The sequence below is a fragment of the Canis aureus genome, chromosome 17 (genome assembly GCF_053574225.1).
Source record: "Canis aureus isolate CA01 chromosome 17, VMU_Caureus_v.1.0, whole genome shotgun sequence".
Lineage (NCBI taxonomy): Eukaryota > Metazoa > Chordata > Mammalia > Carnivora > Canidae > Canis > Canis aureus.
Window position 1 is genome coordinate 10,579,226 of NC_135627.1, and position 20,923 is coordinate 10,600,148.

General features: G+C 39.6%; 1 protein-coding gene across 6 annotated transcripts in view; it reads left to right on the forward strand.

The window, feature by feature from the left end:
- The window catches only part of NALCN (sodium leak channel, non-selective), a 318,959-nt gene that overhangs the window by 288,824 nt on the left and 9,212 nt on the right, over positions 1–20,923 (forward strand). For all 6 annotated transcript variants that reach the window (XM_077855055.1, XM_077855051.1, XM_077855050.1 and 3 more), the window contains 12 exons: positions 2,953–3,073; positions 3,159–3,257; positions 8,772–8,865; positions 9,376–9,482; positions 9,692–9,766; positions 10,529–10,648; positions 13,873–13,941; positions 14,826–14,974; positions 16,060–16,153; positions 17,800–17,932; positions 18,601–18,716; positions 20,617–20,774. In XM_077855055.1, the coding sequence (XP_077711181.1) occupies positions 2,953–3,073; positions 3,159–3,257; positions 8,772–8,865; positions 9,376–9,482; positions 9,692–9,766; positions 10,529–10,648; positions 13,873–13,941; positions 14,826–14,974; positions 16,060–16,153; positions 17,800–17,932; positions 18,601–18,716; positions 20,617–20,774 (1,335 nt within the window). The remainder of the gene's footprint in view (positions 1–2,952; positions 3,074–3,158; positions 3,258–8,771; positions 8,866–9,375; positions 9,483–9,691; positions 9,767–10,528; positions 10,649–13,872; positions 13,942–14,825; positions 14,975–16,059; positions 16,154–17,799; positions 17,933–18,600; positions 18,717–20,616; positions 20,775–20,923) is intronic.

A 20,923-nucleotide genomic window follows, 5' to 3' on the forward strand; every position in this document is an offset into this window, starting at 1 on the left:
ATCGTAGATAAATAAAAAATTAAAAAAAAATTAAAAAGGCACTCAGTTTCAACAAATATATTTATTGAGTGCTTACTGATCTTCAGACATTATGCTGTCACTGGGGACAAGCTATGACCCCCAAACCCTAGGAGCTTGAAGTATATTGGAGAACAGACATTAATATTACAGATAATGTAATATAATATGATAAAGGCTTTGATGCTACATAAATAAGCCCCTAACCTCACCAGAAGCTTTCCTGGAGTTTACCCCTAGGTAATTTTAAGTTATACTATAATAAATTCTGGCAGAAGGAGATGAGATCTTTGTAGTCTATAGCTCAATTTGAGTATGCTCTTTAAGGAAAAGAACATAAATCTATCTTTTTTCTGTTTCTTGGTTTTGGTTTTGTTTTTTAGATTTACCCCTTCATTTAAGAGAGAGAGAGAGCACAAGAGCAGGGGGAAGAAAGAGGGAGAGAGAGACAAGCGACTCCCTGCTGAGCGAGGAGCCCAATGTGGGGGGCTTGATCTCAGGACCCTGAGATCATGACCTGAGCCAAAATTAAGAGACAGATGCTTAACCAACAGGGCACTACCCAGGCGCCTCTTCCTTACTTTTTTAAGTCTAACAGAAACATGACCCAGGGTCTTGGAGGACCATGTGGGGAGTGCCTCCATCCAAGGGCACAGCCTGAGCTCCTCCCTTTCTGGAGCTCCAGCTCTTCCCAGAGGAGGAGCAACCCTCCTTATCATGACCTTGGGACTTTGGACCACTTTTACTGGAAGATAGAAGATTAATGAAATTGTGAGGTTAGAACCCATGTCTTAGTATTCTGAATTGGATGGACAAGATTATAATATTTTTTAAATTAACCAGAAAAGATTATATTTAAACAGACTTCCAGATCAAGGAAGGGCAACAAGAAAGCTGACAACAATGGACTGTGTTGGGATTTACTGAAGTCATCTATGGTTATGCCTAAGCTTAAAACTTTACAATTTTAGTAACATTAACAAGGCATAAACAAACATTGTAGATGATTAAAACTGATGCCTATTTTTTTAATGTGATGTGCTCCTCCAACTATTTAAGTCTCGTAATCCTCAATTTTATTTTTCTTGGTTTAACCTAAAAGTGTATTTTTAACATATTCTAACTTCTAAAGGATGTGGAATATGAAAGTACTTCGGGTTGCTGCAAATTCAGCTAAAAAAGCACTTTTACATAAAGAAAGGGATGGGTAAGAAAGTTCAACATCAGATCTGAGAGCTTGCTCGCTTGGCTTAAAAAAAAACCCTTATTTGAGAAAACTGTGGCATCTGCAGAATTCTTGCAGCTTCTGTCTGCTGTAAAATATATTAAATTTAATGGAAACCCCCAAAGGAAAGGATGTGGGAAATATCCAAAAGAATATTCTCGTACTTTCATACTTAAAAAATATAAATCAGAATCCCAAAATAGGAATTTCTGAGTGGGGCTTTTGCACTCTATGGAAAACGTTTCTACCAATCAGCCTGAAACCTTTAGGAGGAAGTTGGTTTAGTTATATGGTTTCTTATTAGGTCCTCATTTATTTAGTATTTAAAAAAGAAAACTTATAAAGGTGCATTGAATGATTATTTCTATGATTTTAAAAATATATATATAAGGTGGTAGAAAAACACTAACCCAGATTTCCCCAGAGTGTCGCCTTTTGTGAAGGTTAAATTTTGATAAATGAGCTAGCAGGAAAAAATGATCAAAATATAATGTGGCTATGCTTCTGTAGGCCTACTCTTTATAGTAGTCCCAGGGCCAGTTCTCCATCAAATTCCAGAAATACAGTGATAGTCATGACTTTCCAGTGCATAGTTGTCTAGATCTTTTAATTATTTTCAATAGTCTAGTGAGAGGAAAAAGAGAAAAACTCAGAAATCTTTCTACTTACAACAAAAATTTTAGCTAAGACCCATAATGACTAAGGGAATATAATATGGTAGAGAAGATCACTTTTGTTTGTGGGAAGAAAAAGGTAAAAATACGTCAGAAAAACAAGAAATGAGACATCCCCCTCCAAAAAAATTAACAGTGAAGCCAAAGTGTTTTAGAAACCATGAATCAACTGTGGGTGTAGACAGCATATTGCAATGTTGGGTTCTACAAGAAGTCTCTATTGAGAACACCCAGAGGTAATGAAAGAAAAAAATCCCACTTGAGAGAATGTTCTGGAAACATCTAGGCTATAAGCAAACATTTCTTGCCACTCAGTGACCTCTAAATGCATCACTACTTTATAATGTGATAATCCCATGATGTCACAGAATTAAGGAAAGCGGCCAGATTCTACTCTTTACGCTTTCTATATTAACATCAGGAATTGTAATTTACACCTTTAGAAGAGTTTTCGATTATAAAACTATTACAAAAGTCACACCCAGGGGCGCCTGGGAGGCTCAGTCAGTTGAGCCTTGGATTCTTGGTTTCAGTTCAGGTTGTGATCTCAGGGTTGTGTGTTCAAGCCCCATGTCAGGCTCCATGCTCAGCGGGGAGTCTGCTGGAGAGTCTCTCTCTCCCTCTGCTCCTCCCCCTTCCCTAAAATAACTAAATAAATCTCAAAAAAAGAAAAATTCACACCCAAACTCCAGCACCCTTTTGTGAGAAGTTCCCATGCAGTTTATAACTAGGAAGTGGTTTCCAACCCTCAGTATAGTCAGGACAAGCCAAGACATCCAGAGCTAGAAGTTGTGTTGCCTTTTATTGTCTTCTGCTAAGAATACCCCATTATTACCTAATAATTAATTACATTTTAAAAAATTATAACATATTCATGCATTTTTATGATTGAGCAAACAAATGCCATCTAGCCCACCATCCAAGTGGTAAACATACCTCCCACCCAAGAGGGGAAAGAGTTACAGATCTACAGATATTTGCCCTAGGGTGTTTCTGCTCCGAATTTCACAGAGCATTCCTCTTTCTGACTTGCAGGGCAAATCCTAGGAATTTTAATTTTGACAATGTGGGAAATGCTATGCTGGCATTATTTGAAGTGCTGTCCCTGAAAGGCTGGGTGGAAGTGAGGGATGTTATCATTCATCGTGTGGGGCCGGTAAGCAAGCACATGGAATCCTCTGAATGCTTCAACAGCTGCTTTCCTTTGCTTTGATGAATAACCATATTTTTCATTTATACAGATGCATGGGATCTATATTCATGTTTTTGTATTCCTGGGTTGCATGATTGGACTGACCCTTTTTGTTGGAGTAGTTATTGCTAATTTCAATGAAAACAAGGTAAGCTTTCTTGGTTTGAATACCACAGAGTTTATTCTGTTCCAGCCACTTGCTTTGAGCTCTCTTTCTCTCCCACGGCATGAAGTCACATTAAACCATAATGTGACTGGTGTAAATAATCTCTATAACTATTTTATAAGCGATCTTATCACTGCCTTCCCAGCACATTATTTAAGAGCACAGTTCTCTTGCTAAATTTCCCCTCTTGGTAATGGTGTCATTAATTCTCTGACAACTGAAAAGCACATCTCCTATTGTTCAAACAGAGAGGAGGTGCAGCAAGTTATGAAAATACAATGGCTGAACTAAGGGATGTGCTGATTGTAGGTAACATTACTTGCACACAATGTAAATTGGATGCTTCTTTGTAACTCCAGAGGTGAACTCAGAATTTTTTTTTTTTTGAACTCAGAATTTTGATGAGGTTGGAGGTGCAGTAGAAAATTTTCTATCCTAATTCACTGAATAAAAAGAAGGTTTTCTAACTTCATGTAAAAACTTTACATATTTTATGAACTCAGGCAGCATGCTAAGATCATGACAGCTCTAATGATCAGTACAAGAACTCACATAGTACGAACTATGTTCCAACCAAGCCTAGTTTCCTGTCAAAAAGTGAGTTTGGGGGAGAATATTCTATGTCATTCTTCTGGACATGGCTGATATGCCTTCTGTTATGTAAGGGTCAGTGTTCTGGAATCCTAATAATGGAGATGCATACAGCTTTTGAGCACTTGGGTGCACTAAGTTTCATATATGCTACTTTCACATCTCATGATTCTGAAATGCACAGTGAAAGAAAAAACAGCTTACAGATGTGACATAACTTGTCCGGGGCTTTTTTTTAAAAGAGGTTTTATTTATGTATTTGTTTGTTTATTTGAGAGAGAGAGAGAGAGCGCACATGAGCAAGAGAGCAGAAGCAGTGGGGAGAGGCAGAGGAAGAGGCAGGCTTCCCACTGAGCATGGAGCCCAATGCTGGACTCGATCCCAGGAGCCTAAGGTCATGACCTGAGGCAGATGCTGAACAGACTGAGCCACCCAGGCACAGCCCCCTGTCTGGGGCTTTTAAAGTATAACAAACCAGGGCCAGAATTCAGAAGTGGTGCCTCCTCTGCAGTCTGAGAGTCTTTCAGTTCAAGAGTATAAAAATGTCCACCGTTGTTCTGCATTGAATTAAAGCTAGATGTGCTGCTTCTGTGTTCAGGGCTGGGACCAAATCACACACATGCACGTCAGAGCCTGCTGGCTAGGGTGGCTGTGCATGTGACTGTATCATTCCTGTCCCCCACCCCACTAGGCTCCCCATGTGTGGTTCCAGCTACTCAATCAGTTGCCACCTTTGATCTGTACCCAATGAGGATGTCACTTCATCTGGGCTTTCAAAGGGTGTGATTTAAAAATCCCCCCTTTGGGCCCCAACACTACTCCAACCCACAGAAATAGTATTTGAGAGTAAAAAAGAAGGATAGTGAGATCATATTGCCCAGCCCCCTATTTTACTATAGAATACATTCATAAATGAGTGTCTCTAAGCTCTATAGTGTGTTCAATTTAATACCAAGCAGAAGGAGGAAGATGGGTCTCTATAGATGCCTTTGAGCCTCACCATGGAGCAGACACTGGAAGTTCCTGAGCAAGGGCAGAAGCTAATCAGTCAGTTAACAGAGAGCTTGGGCTCTGCTCACTCAGAACACCATGCTAGGGGGTGCCTGGGTGGCTTGGTTGGTTGAGCATCTGCTTTTGGCTCAGATCAGGATCTCAGTGTCCTGAAATGGAGCTCCACATAGGGCTCCTGGCTCAGCAGGGAGTCTGCTTCTCCCTTTCCCTCCCCCTCTCCCCCTGCGCTCACGCTCTCTCTTTCTCACTCTATCTCTCTGTCTCAAATGAATAAATAAAATCTTAAAAAATAAATAATTAAAAATACAACACCATGCTTGGCCCTCTGAGCAAACACCCAATTTCAGGAGGATCAAATCAGTGACTTAAATGAACAACATAAAATGTTCAACAACTAGAGGTAAATATATAATCAATCACAGCTCTTAGAGGAATGGGTGAAGTAAACAGCGTGGCAGAAGGTCTACTCACAGTACTGCTTGTATTTATGGTCTGAGGGAAGAAAGAACCATCTTGGCCTGAGTAAGGGGAACGTGGACATAAGCTCAAGTGGATGCTTAGAGAAAGAGGAAAAGTAGAAGAAATCATGTTATCAAACATTAAAAGCTTGATTGTTTAGAGATCCAAATTTGAGATCCATTTAGAAGAGGTTTTGGGGTTTTTTTCCATAAGTTTTTCAGATGGTAGCACATGAGCTGCTGTATAACAGCATTTATTTCTTTTATCATTCAGTCATTCAGCAGATTTCTTTGAGCACTTACTGGTGCCAGACACTGCTCTTGACCCTGGGAACACAAGGAGTTAAATACACAAATGAAACACTAAACACATACAGATTTCTGTCCTCATGGAGCTCACATTCTAATGGTCATACCCAAAGGTATGTAAGTAGATTTCCAAATATATAGGCAATAGGCAACTTTTTCACAATTCAGAATTATGCAAAATTATGTTTTCCCTAGAAGATGGAACCCTGTCTAAAAAGTTCAAAGTATGTACTACTAATATATATATTTTTAAATCTCAATTATGAGGTAACAGTTTGATTAATAAACTTAGTTTCACAATAATAAACTTTCAGAGGTTTTCAAATATTAATGATCACATGATACCACTATGCTTAGTATTCTTTTAGATCATTTCAGAGTTCAGCATTCTAAAATAATTGGTTTTGTATAATAAAGTCATAATATGAATGTATATAGCACCCAGAGAACCCAAAGTAGATTTTTGCAGTTAGTAAGAAAAATGATTTCACAATATTAATATCAGAAAAATTAATTCAAGACAAATACCATTATTAGGAATAAACAGAGTAATTAAATAATTGCAAAAGAAACTAACCAAAGTAGCAAAGTAGCAAACTCCAGAACCATAAGATATATGAAGCAAAAATTAACCAAATTATTCTTAAAAGCTAGCAAGTCCAAAATCATAGTGAAATATATTAACATATTTCTCCAAGAAACACGTAGAAAAAAAAAGAAAATATGAAATTTGATGCAGTAAAAACATTTGACCTACTTGACATAAAAAGAACCCTGACCCCAACAATTTTCAAGTATAAAATGTACCCTCAAGGTCATAAAATAGTAGTTACAAAAAATTGATAAAATCGATAATGCAGAAAAAATCGATACTGCACAGAACATGTTCTCTTAATAATAAAAAATAACAAAAATCCCTCATAAGTTGAAGATGTTAAGATGACATTCTAAATAATTTGAGTTACAGAAGAAATCAGAGTAGAAAATCACAAGACATTTAGATAAATCATTTATAAAAATCATATATGAAAGGTCACAAGATAAAGATAACTCAGTAAAGAGAAATTTACAACTTTAAGTGTATAAAGATTAATCATTTAGTAATAAGTCAAATATCCAAATCAATAAATTATAATAAGAACAACAAAGTAAAGTGGAAGAACATAACAAAGTTAAGGACAAAAATTAATGATATAGAAAGCAAAGATACTACAAAAGATTTAAGAATGACAAAAACAGATGCTTTAAAAAATTAAATTAATAAACCTTTTTCAAGGTTGAGCATGACCAAAAATGTGGAGAAGGAAAATAAACAAGCTATAGTGAGTCAAAAGGGTGGGTAATGATACAGGGACAGAAAGTCAGACTTACAGAACAGAACCAAAAACCTCATGAGGGACCAGGTATATATAAAAAAGAAGTAGTGCAACAAATTAGTGGAAGAGATGAGACCATAAATAAGTAGCACTGGGGTCATTGAGTGTCTGGATATGAGAAACTAAACAGAGATCTCTACCTTACAGCATACTCAGAAATGAATTCCAGAAGAATGAAAGACCTAGCTATGATAAAACCACTGTTCAACCATGTAGGATTTATGTTTCATCTTGGAGTAGTTGTGGATTTCTTGACTTTAGCCACAAAGTAGAATCCATAAAGAAATTTACAGGTTAGATTACATTAAAATGAAAAGCTTCTGAAAGACAAGAGTAATGATAAGCAAATTTTTTTAAAAAGCAAGCTAAAAGAAAATATTTACAACTCACATAACTGACAGATTAATACCCAGAATATTTCAAAAATTTCTACAAAACATCTAAAGGTAAATATCCAAATACAAAAATGAGCAAAGAATATGAACAGGCAATTCACATAGGAAGATACAGGAGTTGCCTCCTCATTCACACACATAAAAAATGTTTCACCTCATTGATATTAAAACTAAATTAGATATATTTCCCACCCATCATGGCCAAATTAAAATGTCTGATAATGTCAAGTATTGGCAAGAATATTAGGACATGGAAACACTTGAAGATTGCTAGCAGTGAATTTTCTTAGTTATTCCTCTTTGGACAGCAACTTCACAATATCTGGCCAACATAAAGATGTATAAATTCCTAACTCCAGCAATTCCTCTCCTAGAGATTGGCTTTCAAGATGAGACAGTACATGTTTGCTTATTGCAGCATTTTTATAGTACATAAACCTAAAACAAATAACTTCTGATACATTTGTGCAGTGGGATATTCTATGAGCAGTTAAACCAATTAGGCTTACTTTTTAGTTATATGCAAAACATAGTACTCAAAGAAGATAAAAACAAACTGCATAAATAAGCACAGATTGGATACCATTTATATACATTCTTTTAATTCAAAACAAACATGTTCTTATGTATTGATACATACACCAACAGCAAAAGTCTGAAAACATAGTGAGAAAGACACGCTTCTTCAAGAACAGTAATTAGCTCTGTGGAAAGAAAGGAAGAATGGGAGGGAAGAGTGAGTGTGTTTTTTTTTTTCCTGGTCTGCCTTTATAATACAGTGTAATTAAATGTCATGTAATATATTTATATGCATTTTAATGAAGTACTGTAAATATATATAATAAAGAATATCTGATCTCATTTAGCCATTTGTCACAGCATTAATTCTTAAAGATTCAAATTCTGTGATTTCATACCACTTGAAAATAGTTTTATGATTATATATCAGAATATTTTTTTAAAAAAGACACAATCCCCTTAACCAGAAGCAGCAGGTTGACAACCTATAATTTTGTTGCAGTGTTTCCCACTATGAAATAAAAGCAAACTAACCACTATTAGAGTGGGTATCCCCTTTTGAAAATTTGATTGTGTAGAGAAGCTTCTTTAGATTTTTTCCAAACCCGAATATTATACATGTTCAAAGATGCCAGTTGAAGGCCACCCTTTTTGGGCCTCCTCTCAAAACCAAATTTGAGAAGTCTGACCATGTCTGTCGAACCATGATGGTATTCGAAGAATATCTTTATTTTACATCCCCAAATTAGCCCTGTTGGTATTACCACCCCATTTGCAATGTCCTTGGTGTGGAGTAGACGACATAAGGCCTTTTTCTGCTTTCCTTTGTTTATGAAGGGGACAGCTCTGCTGACTGTAGATCAGAGAAGATGGGAAGATCTGAAGAGCCGATTGAAGATAGCCCAGCCTCTTCATCTCCCACCTCGCCCGGGTATCAAAGATGCTCTGATTTTATTCATGTTGGGCACCAGTGTTCGTGATTCCCCAGGAGTCTAAGATTTCAATTAAAATAATAATCGGGAGACCACTAGGCGGTTGTGCATAAGTTAATATAGAAACAGGCTCCAAACTACAGATCTCTCCATAGGCTATTAAAATCAACCACCCAAAGGCTGTGCTTCAGTGCTCTCAGGATAAGCCCTAATGAAAAAATGAATTTTTAAATAAAATATATTTGTGCTGGCCTTTTAAACCTATGAGCGGAATGTATTAAAATGACAGAAATTGAATGATACGGTTCTCCTTCCAATACGGACGGCGTCATGCCCCGTTGTTTTAAATATTCAGAACCAGCCATTCCTGCAAAACACCACACAATAGATGGAACTATAGGAGGAAAAAAAAGTAATGAGTTTTAAAATGAGCATTAAAGGAAATGAAAGACAAGAAAGTAAATGTGACCTATGTCCAAAATGCCCTTGCCTCCACCTCTTTTTTGCAGATAATGATGGTTTTAGAGCTAAGATGTATGACATCACCCAGCATCCGTTCTTTAAGAGGACAATCGCATTGCTTGTTTTGGCCCAGTCGGTGCTGCTGTCCGTCAAGGTACATTCTTTCACACCAAAACTGTGGGAAGGACTTGTTTGTTCATTGGGGCCTCCAAGAACATCGCAAGGGGCCGTATCCATTTACAGTCTACGTCCCTTAGTGTAAAAAATTAAAATTCATAGTCATGTTCTAATGAGAGAAAGAGGGGAAGGTCCTGATGTGTCTGATGGGTGCGGACAAAGACCAGTGTGCTGTTTCTCTTCCAGTGGGACGTGGAGGACCCAGTGACTGTCCCTTTGGCAACCATGTCAGTTGTTTTCACCTTCATCTTTGTTCTAGAGGTATGGTAACGAGCCAGCTGGCTCTGGGGGCTGTGGTGGGCATCGTACAGTAGAGCAGGGTCCTCCGTTGATGGCACCCACCTTCAGCTCTGTGTTCTGTTGTTTTTGAAACCTTTTTTAGGGGCGAGGGTTGGCATGCTCATAGGACAGTTCCCTTTGTAGGCCGTTGTGCTTTACTTGAACAAAGATTTCACTTGCTATTTCAGCTTTTTCTAACTGCGGAAATTGCTAACTGCTGTTGATTATTGTATCTGAATGTTGGCCTGTCTGGTTTTGTGAGTTCAAATATTTTGACTGAACTACACAAACCACTGTAATTCAGGAACTCAAATTGCAATGTAGTGGCCGAGGGAGTTAGCCCAGACAAGATTATTTTAATATACGGTCTGTATAATATCATTTTCCAGCGTAATCTTCTTTGAGATACAAGCAGATTTTTATTTCACCCTGTACTGGTTGATGTTTCCCAAAATCTATGGTCTTTTCCTTGAGGAAGAAAAACATCCTGCCAACAGAACTTGTCATAAAACAAGGAGAAAAGAGCATGGAGAATATAGATTTGTAACCTCCCCAGCTTTAGAATTTAAATAGATCAATCTAGATCTAGATCTCTACATCTGTATCTATCTATGTATCTATCCCTTGGTAATAAAATCTTCCATTTGGGTTCTACATCCTTTAAAAAATATGCCTCGAGTTTGCACATTTAAATATATGCTAAACACTAAGCCTCTATTTACTGCCTTCAATATCTTCCCCCAGGTTACAATGAAGATCATAGCCATGTCGCCCGCCGGCTTCTGGCAAAGCAGAAGAAACCGATACGACCTGCTGGTGACGTCACTTGGTGTGGTCTGGGTGGTACTTCACTTTGCCCTCCTGGTATGCATGTAATTAGAGTGTATTTTAATTGAGAACTTGGGTTCAGGTAACCCTGTTTCCAGTCTCATTTCAGTGCATGCAGCCTACCCTCAGGTGTCAGATTAACCTCCCTACATCCAGCCTTGACCATGACAGGCCCTCAGTTGTGCTTCTGTACCCCCACAGTCTTCACACAGACAAGATCTGGCCCCTTGGTGTCCTAGAGTGTGTGAATCAGAACCTTAAAGATCTCTAGTTTAATTCTCATTTTTCCAAAGGATAAAAATAAGAGAAAGAACAATGGAAACAGAGGCTAAAACCTGCCTAACTTCACATACAAGCAGGTAGCTGAAGACTCAAACCCAATTTTCTGAACTGAAGTGTAGCATTCATGTCACTCCGTTATAGTCAGTAGTATTTCACAGTGGGATTCTCAGGCACTTTTGCTGCCTTATTTCCTACTAGATGTCCAGCTGTCATTTCTCTAAAGCCTGTCATTCCCAGTGTCTGAGTTTTCACCAGTTTGCTTAAAATGAACTCTGTTGTCCAGTTAGAACAAAATGTGGCCACGGGTGTAATTTCAAATTTTCTAGGAGCTGAATTAAAAAACTAAAAAAGGAAATTGGAGAAGGACAAACATTATATGGTCTCATTCATTTGGGGAATATAAATAGTGTAAGGGAGTAAAGGGGAAAGGAGAGAAAATGAGTGGGAAATATCAGTGAGGGTGAAAGAACATGACAGACACCTAACTCTGGGAAACCAACAAGGCAACAAGGGGTAGTGGAAAGGGCGGTGGGCAGGGGGATGGGGTGACTGGGTGACGGGCACTGAAGGGGGCGCTTGACAGGATGAGCACTGGGTGTTATGCTATATGTTGGCAAATTGAACTCCAATAAAAAAAATACAAAAAAAAAAAAAACTAAAAAAGGAACAGATGATATTAACTTAGTAATGTATTTTATCCTACCATAGCCACAATATTATCATTTTAGCATGTCACCAATATAAAAATTATTAAGGAATTTATATTTTTATTGGTACTAAATCTTTGTGTATTTTACATTTACAGCACATCTTAATTTAGACTCACCACATTCCAAGTGTTCAGTAATCACAGGTGGCTGGTGGCTGCCATACTGGACAACACAATTCTAGAGGCCCCTACTCTGGGCTCCACCATTTTCCAGTCTTGATTGAGTTATTTATCTTTGGTGATCCTTTGTTCCCTGCTCTGAACTGGGGGATATAACTTCATAATCTGTCCATTCCATATGGGCATCATAGAGATCATATGAAGTTCTTCTAACTGTAAAGAGTACACAAACCCATGGTATGTTATTATAAGTACCTTCCCTTTTTTGGTTAATCTTCTTTGATCACAGACAAAAGTAATATTATCAGATCTCCCTGCACTCTTCTATCCATCCTTCGATCCTCTCCAATGTTAGAGTCATGCCGGAAAAGATCCATCACACAGAGAACCCATTTACACATCACAGAGGGCTTCAGTATGAAATTGCCATGCTCAGGCAGGTAGGCGTTGAATGTCCTTCCTAAAATAACTGTCACCTTCAGCATCAGGGGCTGTGCCAAGCCTAGGTGGGCTCTCAGTCACCCTCATCCATTTTCTTCCACAACAAATGGTTTTGAGCACTAAAGATGTGTAAGTCATCATGCTGGGAATTGAGAAGAATACAATGAACCAAACAAAGGCATTCACCACTCTCATGGACATCACAGCCTGGAAAGTTGGTGTTTTGTCTTATTTTAAAGTGTAAGCCAGAATATTTAATCTTGATCCAAGAGGTTGAGGAGAATTTGAGACTGCTGCAGGCAGGCATTCATGGAGTGCTCCCACAACAATGAGGGTTACAGCCAGAATGAGGCAGAGAGACACACATTCCTACAATGACATGAAATAGTGGAAGGTGGCTCATCAGAGAGGTCCTGGAAAGGGTCCCTGTGGAAGTGATGGCTTGGTTTAGTCTGTAGGAGGAGGGACATGTCGGCAGCTGTCCCTGTGATGGAACGCTGCAGGAAGGAAACAGTTCTGGAGTAGAAGGACAGAGGGGGACATGGAACAAAATCTGGATGGGACCTCTCAGCACCAGGCAAAGGATGGGGATCATGCTCCTAGAAACTACTGGGGGTCGTCATTTCCAGAATGCAAAGTGAGAAGTCATCTATAACAGATTGGAACTAATGCAGAAAGAAATTGCAAGGTCCATGTTTCTTATCTTTCTCTAGACAAATGGAGTCAAAAGCTACTTAGTCCAAGCAGAAGAGTAGAGCAGGCTTCCTAATTCCGGATGTCACAGAGAGGACTTTTCACACTGAAAAAATCAACTTGCCTCTACTGCCTGACTGCTGATGTTCCCCTCCAAGAACCCCCAGTCCTGGAAGGACGCTCGACCTCCACTCTATTTTGCAGGGGTCTATTGTGAAGGCAGATGCAGTCCTTGCTCCTATCCCAAGTTATTTCTGTGCAGACACATTCATTTCCCTGTACCTCAAGGATATCACCAGACCCCTTCCTGGGGGCCCATATGTGACTATTGTCATTTGGCGAGGCAAGGCTCCTCGTGAAAAATCATGCTTTGGCACGAGTTTAATGCCACAGTTGTTATTGCAGTTCTAGCTGCTAGGATCTCTGTTTCTGAGATGAAGCTTTCTTAGTCATAAAACTCACCCAGTCATCTCTTGCTGCTGATCACACCCTTGAAGAATGAGCTGGATGTGTTTCTGGGTGGGATAGACATTTCTGAAGTCAGCTTACAGGAATGTGGCCAGCTGGTCTCCAGAGTCTCTGCAGTCCTTCTTCAGAGAGGGGGAAACTGGCCTCCCTCCATCTCTTCCAACACCAGACCTCCTTCTTGGCCAGGATTCCTGCATTTCCGGTCTCACTTGACTTCCTCGTGTTGCATTGTTACCCTGAGTTTTTCTTGCTCCTCAAAGGAGCCGGTCACTATTTTTATGTAAAATAAGTTTTAAAATACAGAATTCAGCTGAGCAAAACAGGGAGTGAAGTTTCATTTAAGATTTGATTTTATAGCTAATATTTATTCATGAGTTTTGGCAGTGACCTTTTCAGCACCTTTTAAAGATAAATTTCTTATAAGAATTTTCACATTTTATTAAACTAATTACTCAGTAGACTTCACAGAAGACTTAAAATGAAAAGTGGAACTGTAACAAGATCTTCTGTGCACATTATGAGCGGCTCTCTTCTGTTTAAATTTCAGAACGCATATACCTACATGATGGGTGCCTGCGTGATTGTCTTCCGGTTTTTCTCTATCTGTGGAAAGCATGTGAGTACGTCGTGAAGGATACTATCAAAGCTTACACCTGTACAGAAGAAAGGAGCGATGCCCAATTGACCAGCTGTCCTTCTGGGTTTTCAGGGTGGAAGTTAACAAATTGCTGGTCATCCAAAGTCCAAATGAGCAAATATTAAATATTAAAAGGAATCCGGTAGCTTAGTTATCTTGTAATATGTTTCCTGACATTTATGTTGTTTTATTTATTCTTCATACTTGCTAACTGAACTCAATCATCAAATAAGATAACATCGGGCATAAAAGCAAAAACAATGGTCTTTCTTAACACTTCTTTATTTTCATTGTTGTTATTTGTAGTAAAGTTCCTTTGCTCCAAAGAAAAATAATCTTTAATGAAGCTTCATGATTCTGTGATCCCAGATTTCTTTATATTCTTTTTTTGTTCATGCATACACTCTGCATATTTTTTTCGTTTCTTAAAGTTGCTCCCTTTTTCATGACTGATATTATTTCATATACATTTCATAAATGCGCATATTCAGTACATTCAACGTTTGATACTATTTAGTATTTTGTCATGGTTTAGGCTTGTTTTGGTAAACATCTGTCTGTGGAAGAATCCTGAGTCTACTTGGTGGTACAGGCCAAAAGTGTACAGCTCTCCTTATAGAGACTAAGGCAGCAAGAGAAAACAGAATTTTAGGCTTTTATTTTGGCTAAAAGGGCTGAATAGTTTGAAATACAAGTTAAATTTCTCTCTAATGTCTTTTTTGAATAATAGATTTAATCCCCTTTAAAGCAGTTGTCAAATGAGGGTGCAAACTATCTTGTACCAATCTGCATACTTGTCATTCACTTCCCTGGTTAACAAAACAAATATTTATTTTCTCCTCTCCACTTTCATCTCCATATAGGTAACGCTAAAGATGCTCCTCCTGACAGTGGTTGTCAGCATGTATAAAAGCTTCTTCATCATAGTAGGGATGTTCCTTTTGCTCTTGTGTTATGCTTTTGCTGGAGTTGTTTTATTTGGTACTGTGAAATATGGAGAGAACATTAACAGGTGGGTGTACATTTATCTTTTTATTCATTGTCAAGCAAACTTTTTTAGTCATGAAATCATGAATAAAAATCCGAATGGCTTTTACCTATTAAAGATGGAAAGGGGAAGTGATCAGTTGGAAACTGAAATGAAATAAAATGTCCAAGTTTTAAATGATATTTTTCTAACTAAAAACAGACTACATATTGACTTTAGAAAACTATTTCCATAATATTCCCATAATGAAACATGAATCCATAATTCCAAATCTACCATCATGCAGGAATAACCACTTCTAAATATCCTGGTGAATTTCTATCCATCTACTGCCAAAAAACAATATATTCTTTATTTAATTACACTTTAAGATGACTTTAGGTTCTCCTTTTTTTTTTTTTTTAAATAAAACATGGGAAGTTATAACTCCCAAAATGGTTACTATATATGAAAAACATTTTTCAAAGATTATCTTAAATTTTAAGATAAAATTTGGAAGCAAAAGTCTTTTTTAAAAAAGTAATAACAGGATCGCCTGGGTGGCTCAGTGGTTGAATTCTGGCCTTTGGCCCAGGGAATGATCCTAGAGTCCCAGGATCAAGTCCCACATCAGGCTCCCTGCATGGAACCTGCTTCTCTCTCTGCTTGTGTCTCTGCCTCTCTCTCTGTGTGTGTCTCTCATGAATAAATAAATAAAATATTTTTAAAAAGATAAAAAATAAAAAATTACAAAAATTTTTGAGAAAGTAATTACACAACAAATTAAATACAAATGTGTCTTGTTCCAGAGATGACTTAATTGATTCATGGCAGCTCTATTTTTTATAGCAAACTCCATGTGAAAGAAGGAATCACTCTTACTTGTCAAAGCTAAAACCCTCAGTCATTCAAGATGCATGGCCATAAATTGGTGGCATCATGCTAGGCTTGGGTTATTCAGACAGCTATGCTTGAGGGCAAGTATGAATAACAAATTAAGAAGGTATAGCCTTTAGACATGGTAACCTAGCAGCCAAATTTTCTCCAAAAGCTACCTGTTTTAGTGGTGACACCTTACTACTTCTTGACAAACTATATTACCCACATTCTGGTTTTTCTTCCTTAATTAGGCATGCCAACTTTTCTTCAGCTGGCAAAGCCATCACCGTACTGTTCCGAATTGTCACAGGCGAAGACTGGAATAAGATTATGCATGACTGTATGGTAAACTTTTCTTTTCATCACTAACAGTGCCTCAACTTAGAACTGAATGAAACTCCTTGCAATGCAATATTAGCAGCGTCATCCTTGTTAGCATCAAGACTTTGTGTACAAAATACATATCCTGGCTGTTTAGTTCATAAAACTGCATTCTTTTGCATTACGGAGTATGGCCATATGCAGGAAGAATATCCAGTGAACCCAGCTTGAGCTACTGCAGTTCCATTTGGCGGATATACATTATGTGGGCATTGGTCTTTCCCTCCCACCTTTAACATTTTGGCAGTCAAGTACAACCAGGTGTCCCCTGCTTCTTTACCTGAACTTATTCAATAGATATTCACTGAGCACCTGGTTTATCCTGGGCCATATGCCAGATGCTAGGTCTCCCGTGATTCCAGGGCATTCTCAAGGAGGTTAGAGCCAGGCTCTGAGCTACACCCTCCCTTAGGTTCCCCTCGTCTCCTCACTGTGCCCCCACCCCATCTCCCTTACAACATAGGCTCCATCAGGAGTCCCGCCTCACACTAAGACTGCAGTGATATGTTGCTACAGCACTCCGTATTTCTCCTTTGTAGTGTATAGCCCAACTGTAGTGAGTTACTGGCTTGATTATTTCATCTCTATTTCCATTTTCACAACCTCAAGAACAATGCTGTCCAAAAACAATGTCTGCAATGCTGACAATCTGCTCTGTCCAATTCAATAGCCATATGTGGTTACTGAGCATTTGAAATGTGACTAGTACACTGAGCAACTGAATTCTAAATTTTATCTAACAGTGTTTGGTGTTCATTAACAGACATTTACATTTTAATAGCCACCTGCAGGCCATGGCTCCTGTAGAGCTCTAGACTGTCAGCAACACGAAGAAGCCACAGAGTATGTCTTGCTTAGACTTGTCTGTCTCTAACACTGGGTAGAAATCTAGCACATAGTAGGAGCTAAAGAACCCTATGCACGAATTTACCAAATCAGATATAATATAAGGCAGAATTAAATAAATTCTAAATAAAGAACAAGCAGAGTGCTATGGGAATGTAGAAGAAAGAGCTAGTCTCTCTGGCTGAAAGAAACCAGGTCTCTGAAAAGTGTTGGCATTTTATTGGGGCCCCTGAAGATGGGGAGGCTTTTGATAACCTGAGCCTTATATGCTCTTCTGTAATGTCCCATAAAGTTGTCCCAGGAAGGGGGATTACTGGTTTCTTCTTACACAATTCGAATGTGACTGTGCTGCATATAACAAATCTTCATAAATCTTAACCCATTAGTTAGGTTGGAGAAGATTTGTAAATGCCTTATTGACTTTCTGTAGTTCCCATTAGAGCGACTACTCACCATAGTCTGACTAGTCACTTAAGACTAGGAGAGGTGGCTGAAAGAATGTCTCTTGCAAGAAACCGGTTCATTTTCATTATGCTTCTAAAATGGCAATGAACCTGGGATTCCACAGGGTTGGGAGTATAGAATAAATGAAATATTCTCTTTGATTTTTGCCATGGATGGTGTCCTCGATGTATGTGGCTTCTGAGAGACTACACTGAAATTCTGTTTTCTATGCAGAGGAATAGTTCACTAACTACAGTGGGCACACAGAAATTTGTATTGTTCACTCTTACCCCTGCTGCCCCTCCCTCATGACCCTGTAGGTCCAGCCTCCCTTTTGCACACCAGATGAATTCACATACTGGGCAACAGACTGTGGAAATTATGCCGGGGCGCTTATGTATTTCTGTTCATTTTATGTCATCATTGCCTACATCATGCTAAATCTGCTTGTAGGTAAGTGACGTTTGCTAAATATGTTTTAATATCCTTAAGCTCAGGTACTTAGATAATTATGTACAATTTGCAAGTAATTACCCCAGATTGCTTGGGGTGGGTGTTTCACGGCATTAATTATAAATTGTTGCCTCTCAATCCAGAAGCTGAAAAGACCTTTGAAAGGCATGTAAATGACAGTTGATTGCAATTTCAAGAGTTGTCCTATTAATTATGATCATTAATTTCGAAAGAGCTCTTCACACGGATTGAGTTGAACAAATCTCAGGGAGGGCTACCTTTATGGCCTCAAAAGATCACAGTTGTGTTTTTGAAAGATACACAGTGTTCACCCAGGTGTGGGGCCACCCAGAACCCAATCTGACCTTTAAAAACTGCCTTGGAACTGTCAACTAGGAGTGAAAGCCAGCTGGCATGGATATCTCTACACACAGAATGTCTGTTTATGCCCATGACCCTCATGTTTTGGAAAGGCAGGAGCTGGATAAATAGCTTAGTCCAAATGTAAGATATGCCAACTTGGAAAACACACTAAAAGCACTTTAAAAATTTGGCTTATAATATAGGTGATAAAATCCATTGTTTATAATAGATATTTTATTTTTTCTAAAAAATGACAGATTAGCATAATTATCTAAATTCTCCATTTTTCTTTTTTCTTTTCTTAGCCATCATTGTGGAGAATTTCTCCTTGTTTTATTCCACGGAGGAGGACCAGCTCCTAAGTTACAATGATCTCCGCCACTTTCAAATCATATGGAATATGGTGGATGATAAACGAGAGGTAGGAAAGGGGGCTGCTGCCTCATGCCCACCCTCCCAAAGAGACTCATTGCCCTCCCTCAGATATTTAAGCAGGCTTTTGGTCACCAGTGGACATCTACTGAATTTGGAACAGCCATGGGTGAATTGTAGAAAGCCACCATTGGCCGTTCAGCAGAATATGCTGGGAGGAGAAAGGGACAGAATGGTTGCCCTTGTGTCCTGTCCAACCATGGATGTCCTTTTCTTTGGACATTCTTAAAGTCACCAAGGAAAGGAAACCAAGGAGCTCTGAAGAAACCAGCCCTGGGCTGGGGGCAGGAGGAGTGAAATTCAGATCACCAGAGCAATGGTATAACACAAAGCCACAGGCAGCCACCAAAAAGCAAGCCTGATTACAAGTGCAAAGGAGTTATTTAGAGGTTTCTGAAAGTTATGATTTTTCATTATTTTGGACTTATTATTTGAATGCTTTCATCCTACAGCTTACCCAAGATTTCCTAGAATTAGCCAAAGCTCCAGCACCTTCTTCTGCTGCTCCTCTTCTTGATCCTTCTTCATCCTAGCAAACACTCAGGCCCAGTTCTGGGTGCTGGGGATAGAGTGATGAGCACAATGGAAAGGCCCCCATACTCACTGAGCCTCTGTTCTAATAAAAAAAATCAAATAATAATTATAATAATGATTACTATCTCAAGATGCTATAAGTACTTTGCAGAAGGCAATATGGTAGAGACTCATTGGACCTTGGGGGGCAGGCTAGTTTGGTGGGGTGGCCCTGATGGTCTGGCTGAGGAGGTACTGATAGACCCCACATCTGAAAAACAAGGCAAGTTCTGCTGTGGAGAAATCTGGGGGGAAGATCCAAAAATAGCTATAGGAAGAGTTCACAGAGGGCATGAAGACCAAGCAGCCAGAACAGGCTGAGGAAAGGGGCATGCCGAGCTAGGCCAGCACAGTAATGCCTGGCTTTCCCCACTCCCTCTGTCCCCCTCTCCCTAACACACCCCACTCTCCCAGGCACCAGTCCCTGGGGGCTTTCTCTGAGACAGTGACCTACGCATGTGGCCTTTGGCCTAGCTCTTCCCATTTCGATCCACCTGCATCTCCAAGACTGCTGCCTGCAGGAACCAGCTTTCCTTGGACGTACATGTCAATAGTAGACAGCACCACAGCGGTCACATGTTAAGGAGTTAGTAAGTGACAGGAATTCATGGGTTGCTCCTGTGCCTGCCTCTTGCCCGGGGCCTTCATTCAAAGACGCTAGGTGGTGTTGCCCATAAGGGAGCAACGTGTATTTGACTTTCAGAACCTGGGGCTGCTCTGAGCAGATTCTCTTGTGTGTAATTGTTCTGATCGTGGAGAAGAGCTGAAACGGGAGTGATCATTCCCTAGAAGAACCACTTATCATGAACATTTAGAAGTTTGTAGCATCCAGGCTAAGTGAAGAGGAGGATCCCGTACATGTGAATGTTCTACTTTTTGTGGTAACGCATTACCAGCCCACTCAGCATGTGTTTTAGAGAAATTGATGAGCAGGGGCTGAGTCAGTGAAACAGGCCAGGAGGAGAGTAGCCTGGTAAAGCGAGGGTTGAGGCCAGGGAGGCAGAGGGCCTGCTCTGTACCCTCCTAGGCTCCCAGTACTGCCAGGTTATGAGGTCCCACAGAGCCAGAGAAACACCAGCAGAAAATGCAAGTGTGCTCAGCCTTCCATGTGTGATGCTCTCAGTGCCCACACCACACCCAGGCTCCAGGGAGGCGAACAACTTCCTTGCTGCCCAGTGCTGATTATGCTACCTTTTGAGAAAAAGATCTGATGTTTCAGGTTTGGGTGGGTTTTTTTTTTTTCTGTGAAAACAGAATCCCAAGCCAGTCGTTATGGCCTCAAGATGATTTACCAGTTACTGTGCTCTGCCTCGCAGGGGGTGATTCCAACATTCCGGGTAAAGTTCCTGCTGAGGCTGCTGCGGGGGAGGCTGGAGGTGGATCTAGACAAAGACAAGCTCCTGTTTAAGCACATGTGCTATGAAATGGAGAGGCTGCATAATGGCGGCGATGTCACTTTCCATGACGTGCTCAGGTATGAGGGGGTTTTCCCAACTGTGTGTCCCAGAGCCCATTGCGTCCAGAGCCTGAGGCCATGTGCAGGGCCATGTGCAGGGCCTTGCGAAGTAGCACCCGCCAGGAGGTTTGTTGCCAGCCGCCACATCCACTGAGGTTAGGTGGTGC